Here is a 7,145-nt window from a genome sequence, read left to right as displayed (position 1 = left end):
GCCCTCCCAGTGCGCCGCCCGGTGCTGGGACTGGGCTGTCTCCCTGCCCCAATGCTCCCAGTAGCCTCCCAGTGCCTTCCCAGTACCCCCAGTGCTGGCACTGGGCTGTCTCCCTGCCCCACTGCCCTCCCAGTAGCTGCCCAGTGCCCTCCAAGTACCCCCCAGTGTGGGGACTGGGCTGTCTCCCTGCCCCACTGCCCTCCCAGTAGCTGCCCAGTGCCCTCCAAGTACCCCCCAGTGTGGGGACTGGGCTGTCTCCCTGCCCCACTGCCCTCCCAGTAGCCACCCAGTGCCCTCCAAGTACCTCCCAGCCCAGCGCTTCCAGTGTTCCCAGTACCCTCGTCAGCCCCAGAGCTCCCAGTGCCTTCCCAATAACCCCCAGTCCGTGCTCCCAGTGCCCTCCCAGTACCCCCCCAGCCTAGTTCCCCAGTGCTCCCAGTACCCCTTAGCCCCAGCGCTCCCAGTAACCCCCGGTCTCCATCACCAGAGCCTACAGAGCCGCTGATCCCCACACAAGCAGGGATCACCCCCGGCTCCCAGCCCATTTCCCTGCTAGAAATGGGTATTTTGGTTAAATTAACAAATTTTTATTGAGGGCAGAAGTGTCAGTTTGTGCCAGCTCTGCCACCGGTCGATTTTTTGTTGTTGTGGTTGAAAACCGGCCAAAACCGGCCTAAAACCGGTTTCACTTTCTGCCACAGGTCCTTTTTTTTATTGATTTTACAGCAAATTTCTCAAGCCCGGCTCAAATTTCCTAATTTTCAGGGGGTGGAGGGAGCTCCCACGGTTAATTTTCAACCCCGAGAGGGAATTTCGTTACCCGTAACGAATCATTGCATTTCCACCGATCGATAATGTATAAATTCCCCCAAAACATCCATTTTTAACTCGTAAGCCTTTAAAAAAAAAAAAAAACGAGCGCTAACGTCACGCCACGGGTTTAACAGGATTCCTCCGATTCTGGAAATTTTCAGCCACCGGGATGAGCCCGACGGGGCCGGTTTATTTATTTGGGGCAAAAAAAAGGCTGAACGGTGCACGCTGCATTTCTTAGGGGGGGGAAAAAAGAAGTTTTATTGGGTGATAACGTTCTGAATTGAGAGATGTACAAGTGAGCAGAATTGGGGGTTTGGGGGTTTTTTTGGCTGTGGGGCCACAGCCAGGGGCTGGCGCCTGGGGGAGGGAAGGATAAATACGGGAAAAAGTATTCGGCAAGTGCGGCACGGCAGCAGAGCTCGGGGCGGGGGGGCAAGGAGAAATTCAGCTGAGAAACCGCGACGCGGCAGCAGAGCTCGGGGCGGGGGGGAAAGGAGAAATTCAGCGGCGCTGAAACGGGACTTTTCTTGAGAGTTAAGCGGAAACTGCGACGCGGCAGCAGAGCTCGGGGCGGGGGGGAAAGGAGAAATTCAGCGGCGCTGAGAAACGGGACCGGTTTTGAGCTGGTGAGTGGGTTTTTAACCATTTTACAGTAGTTATTTTAACCGAAAATCCCTTTTTCCATGGTTCGTGGGTGAGGCTTGCAAGCGATTTTACTGATTTTTTTTTCTTTTTTAGGGATTTGCACGTCATTAATAGGCAAAAAAATGGGAGTGTGGAGCCTCCGGATCCCCCCGGAGCTGCGTGAGTTCATCCGGCTCTCGAGCGGCAATTTGGAAATGTACTTTTCTCTTCTTTTTTTTTTTTTAACGGGCGCATTGAAAATTGGAAACAGGGGAAAAAATAATGCTGAAGTCAGCAGTTCCAGGACTTTTCGCAAATCCAGTAGTTGGAGTGGGAGCATCTGTCGTCGTTCCAGATGCCGTCGGGCCCGATGCTGCCGCAGTCCTTCTGGTCCTTGTCTTTGTTCTCCTTCCACGTGTTCCAGTAGCTGGAGAAAGAAGGAGGAAAACAAGGGGAAGAAGGAAAAGGGAAAATAGTAAAGAAATAAAAACGAGCCCCACGGCAGCGGAGCGCTCTCAGGAAAAGGTAAAATTCGTATTTCGAGGGAAGGAAACCACTAAAAAGCTCCGTTTTTTTTTTTACCACCAGCAAGGAAACGCTCTGATAATACCATTTTTTCCAACGTCAACCCTTTGACTTACGTAAAACTCCCAAAAACCAAAGTTTCGGTGGGTCAACTTCACCTTTTTCCATTTAGTTTCTGATTATTTTCCGGTTTTGGGGAATCCCCGGAGGGAATTTTTACCTAATACTTGTATAGTCGCCGTTAGTCCAGACCCAGTTGCCTTCCTCCAGCTGATCCGTCACTCCCAGCCAGTACGTGCTGCTGTTGTTAATATTGTCCTTCAGGAAATTCTAGAAAAGCAGAATTGGTTAAAACAGCCCCAAAACAGTAATTCCGGTGGACTATGGAGCATGTCGAGGCTTTTGGCGATTAAGGTGAGGTCATCGCCGTGATATCTGAGCAGTGGGTTTTGGTAAATAGTGAACAATTTGGGTGTATTAAAGCCAAGTGCATACGCAGCGCTCCGGAAAGGAGATGTTGACCTTTTTTGCTCCATTTTTAGCACTTTTTCCTAAAAACGGGAGGTCGTAGTCGACTGAACTCGACTCGGCCGTCGGCGCTTCTCTCCACCTCCAAATAACTCTGAGCGCGATGGCCAATCTCGGCTAATTTGAGCCCAAAACAGAGGTTTTAGAGTTCCTGTGTTTGCCAGAGTAGGAATTCTCTGAGAAAATGGGTATTTTGGGCACCGGGTAAGCCGAGAAACTGGTTATTTTTCACTCCGACTGACCTGCTCCAGCTCCGAGTTGATGACGACCAGGTGAGCGCCTTGGTCGGCGCAGATCTTCTTCGCGTCCGACCAGCTCATCGTCTCAGTGGAGAAGGAGTAGCAGCTTTTCTCGAAGATCTTCCAGCCGGCCGAGCACTTCTTGCTGTCCAAGACGGATCTGCAGATCAGCGCTGGAAGGACGAGAAACCCCCCCAAATCCAGGCAAAAATCAGGTTGGTTTGGGGTTTTTTTCTCTGCCGGGGAAACCTCCGCGGCTTCCCCGGCGGGGTGACGTCTCAAAATCGGTATAGATCACCCAACTTTTCCATCCCTAAGACCACTGTGGTCTTTCTGGGCTAAAACCAGGAGGTTTCTCTCCTGGTGCACACCGATGAGAGACCGTCAAGACGGAGACCGCGGCTTTACCTGCGATGTCCTGCAATTCCTCGTAGTATTTCTGCATCCCGCTCCGCATCCGCGTCTGTTCCCGTTGCGTCTCCGACAGCCCCTGCCGCACTGGGGAGCGCAGCGGGGTGAGCGATCGCCGCCAGCCCCGTCCCCCATCCCCCCCCCCCCACGACTTGTTCCTGCTTCTCCCCTCCGGTTTACCCAAATCTTGAGCTTTTTCCCCCAGGATTTATTACTTTTCCACATGTGGAAATCTCAATCAGGGCTGCAAAAGCTCTTACACCGCCGCCCGCCAGCTTTGCTGCATGGGTTTTTTTTTCTCTTTGGGTGACATTTTGCTGCAATGTCACTCATAATATAATTTAATTAATCGCTCATTTGGCAGCGGTTAAGGATTTGGCCCATTATATTTGACTTTTGCAGAATTTTCTGTAGGATTTACGTCTTTCCCTTCCCGTAACGTTTAACAGAGATAATGGGGTGGATTTTCCCCCCAGTAAGATCCTAATCGGGATAAATCCCGTGATATCCCAAGGGCTGATTTGCTCCTATTTGCACTCTTTTGGGGCTAATTCCTTCGGGATCGGGGCATGAGCTCAGTCGGTGTCCGATCGACACCATTACCCCGGTGTAATTCCCGGTGGAAATCAGAAACAAGTCAGTCGAAGTCGGCGTTGCTTCACTAAGAGACGGAGCAGAACCAGGAGCCGCTCGAAAAGACAACTCGATTTTTGTCCTTAATTTACACCAAAAGGCAAAACCGGTGCCAGACAAGAGCCAAACACCAAAAAATCAGTGTCTCCCAACAGCCGTTAAACTTCACCGCGGGGATGTGAGTCCGAGGACCTACCGTTGGCTTGATTCTCCGTGTAGTTTGACCTCAAGAGCTTTAACTCCGCCATGATTTCCATCTCTGAAATGAAAACGAAAGAAAAAACATGGCTGGATCATACCGAGGAATCGCCAGCGGCGTCTAAATTTGCCCAATTTATGGCTTTTTTGGGGCCGAGTGGGGAATTCCAGGGTGGATTTACTCTGGATATACACCCCGTAGCAAATGGGCGGTGCTGCTGGCGCAGGCAGAAGGAGGCAGCACCCAGATGTAGCACACTGGGGGCAATTTGGTGATAAAACCCTAAAATTCACATGCCGAGGTGGAATTAAAACCAAATCGTGACGACGGACGGGCTTTAGCTGCAGTTTCCACGTGGACGGACATTTAAAGCATCGCGGGCACAAGCCACGTGTTATTTTTAACAGTGAAAATGCTTTTTTTGGGGGTGTTTTAAGCAAACCAGCTGCTTCCCGGCCCGGCGGGGACCCTTCCGGGGACACTTACGCTTCACCATGGCCAGCGCGAAGAGCAGCACCCACGCGATGAAGCTCAGCGCTACCAGGATGTAGAGGATGGCCACCGACGTCATCCTGCGGCTCTGTCCCCTGCCACCTCTGGACTCCGGGTCACCTGCGGAGAGCAGCGCGGAAGAAACTGGGGAGGAATCCCAGCTTCCCGGGTCTGGATCCGGCCGAGGTCTCCGCTGCGGGATAGCGGCATCGGTCGAGAGTGACTCACCCTTTTGGGAAGGATTTAGAGATGCCGGTTTCCCTGCCAGGATGTAAACCCCTGTTGGGAGGAAGGAAAGAGTCACCGGGGGATGTTTTTGGGGCATTTTAGGGCCAAATCCTGCCCCGCGGAGGTCCTCGACCGCACAGGCGGTGCGGGGAGAGGAGGTGGGTGCTACCTGTGCCTCCTTTGCTCCTCTGGTTCTGCAGATCTTCATCGGCCGCCGGCGGCTTGTAGCCACGATCCGACTCCGACAGGGACACATCATCATAATCATCCTCGAAGCTGTCCGGGGACGCTACGTGAGAGGAAAAAAACCAGGTGAAAATCGGGGTTTTACACCAACTGGGAATCCCAGCCATTAACGATCAGCTCAGTCCTTCAGAAAGCGTGAAAAATCATGGAATCACGGAATGGTTTGGGTTGGAAGGGACCTTGAAGATCATCCAGTTCCAAACCGCTCCCTGCCATGGGGCGGGGACGCCTTCCACTAGACCAGGTTGCTCAAAGCCCCGTCCAACCTGACCTTGAAGACTTCCAGGGATGGGGCAATGCAATTTCCCTTCCCCTTCGGTAAATCCGCAGCACCTCCGGCAAAGTTTTTACACCCTTTTCTCAATATATATTGATTTCATCGTTTTTATAGAGTTTTATGACGTCACTCCGCCCTTTCGGAGCCCGGTTCTCCCCTCGGCTGCAAATCTAAGCAATCCTGCTGAAGTTTGAAGCTCTCTGCAGCGGGAGGGGATGAATTTGAGCCTGTGAAGGTGCAAACGCTGGCTCCGAGGGTGAGGATGAAGCGATAAATTCCCTCTCAGTCCCCCCAGCGTGGACTTTCAGGATATTTTGGGGGCGATTTGATCTCGTTTGACGGAAGGAGCCAAATTTGGAGAGAAACGCCGCGTATAGCGAGACACGTTTGACTAACGAAGCTGAAAATAAAGCCCAGTTCGGCCTCCGGGAGGCACCTCAGGGAGTTCTGCTTTCAATCCGCGCTACAAAAAAGCCTGAAAAGGTGAAAAAATGATGACTTACCCGGTCTGAAGTCACCCATGGGTGTCATTTTCCCAGCAACGGAGTAAATTCCTGCCGAAAAGGAAAGGAAAAGAGCGTTGAGGATAAGGGGAGAATCCTCAAAACCACCACTAGCGCTTCTTCTAACCCTGTTGCCACCGGCAAGGAAGTTGCTGATGCTGCTTTTTTTTTTAAGGTCTGGCGTGGCGTTTATACGTAAAATTGGGGTCAAACCTGGAGATTTAGGAGCTCTTGAGCGCAGAGCGGGACCCGCACGACTCTGAGCCACCCCAAAGGCGTTTCGCCCTGCTCTGTACGACAGCGGTGCCCCGCCGGCGGATTCGGACAGCGGTGAGCGGTGCCCCGCCGGCGGAACCGCCGCGCCGGCCCCGAAAACACACGGACACGGAGGCCGGCCCCGAAAACACACGCCAAGGACACGGAGAGCGCGGTGTCTCTCCAATTTTACCTGCTTGTCTCACCAGCCGCTTGGTGGGCGCCGGCGGGGGACCCAACCAGTTGCCGTAGGTCTCCTGCCGGGCCATGCTTTGCCGGGGAGAGTAGCCGCGCAGGCGCCCGGCAGAGAGTTAAACCCCTCGGCACGCGCCCCGGCACACCCCTCGCCGCCTCCGGCACCCCATTTTGGCCGGTGGTTTGGCCCTGAGGTTTCAGTTCCTTCTCCGCGCTGGGGTGTCGATGACATGCAAATGGGCGGCGAAACAAGCGCGAGACTGCGCTCTTCCCTCCACAAAAATACGCCTTTTCGGTGGACCGTGGGATTCGGTCAATGTGGGGACGACAGGTTTGGTTTTGGGGGAGAAACGGTGACGCCGCGGGAGCTCTGCCGCCAGCGGGAATTTGAAGGCAGCTCCCGCACGGGTTTGAGGGGTTTTTTTAGGGATTATAGATAAAACCGCCACGGTGACACCTACGGGGGTTAAACACCGCGTCGGTGAAATTCCAAATCTTCCAGGAGCCGCTGGCCGCTGCCCACGCCGGGAGGGGAATCCGGCAGCGCGGCCTTTCGGCAAAACAGGCGTCACGCTTCAGCACCCACGAGTTGGGGATTTGCATACACGCCCAGAAAACACGCTCAACGCCTCGTCTTTGCCGCTCTCTCTTCCCTTTTTGGGGGGTTTTTTCACCTAAACCCTGGGAAAAAAGGGTACGCACCGACACTCTTCGGCGCCACATCGGCTCGATTTATGTGAGTTTTGGTTCAAATCACAATCGAAGCACTTTATTTATTTATTTATTCCCCGCCCCGCCCCGATTAACCAGCAAAGCGATACGTCCAGCCTCGGCGCGACAGGTAAACGGCTCGCAAAATGTTAACGAACACCCCAAAAATCTCCAACCACCCCCCAAAAGAGTGACACCCCCCCCTCAAACTGTTTTAACCCCTCCGCCACAGCTTTTGGGAAGTGGGGGACCCATTTTTGGAT

The 7,145-nt window shown here is 53.4% G+C and overlaps 1 protein-coding gene across 1 annotated transcript; it reads right to left on the bottom strand.

Annotated features, from left to right (window-relative positions):
* Positions 1-1,693: 1,693 nt before the first annotated feature.
* On the bottom strand, positions 1,694-5,795 carry LOC103895025 (hepatic lectin). The gene is made up of 9 exons (XM_019470812.1): positions 5,722-5,795; positions 4,865-4,984; positions 4,696-4,746; positions 4,462-4,587; positions 3,973-4,035; positions 3,141-3,230; positions 2,736-2,905; positions 2,186-2,295; positions 1,694-1,867 (listed from the first exon to the last, which is right to left on the bottom strand). Exons 1-9 carry the CDS (start codon positions 5,747-5,749, stop codon positions 1,732-1,734), a joined length of 894 nt encoding a protein of 297 aa, XP_019326357.1. The 5' UTR covers positions 5,750-5,795; the 3' UTR covers positions 1,694-1,731.
* Positions 5,796-7,145: the final 1,350 nt, after the last annotated feature.

This window comes from Aptenodytes forsteri, unplaced genomic scaffold, assembly GCF_000699145.1.
Source record: "Aptenodytes forsteri isolate BGI_AS27 unplaced genomic scaffold, ASM69914v1 Scaffold1008, whole genome shotgun sequence".
Lineage (NCBI taxonomy): Eukaryota > Metazoa > Chordata > Aves > Sphenisciformes > Spheniscidae > Aptenodytes > Aptenodytes forsteri.
Note: the sequence above shows the minus strand (reverse complement) of the source record. Positions and strands in the feature narration are given on the sequence as shown.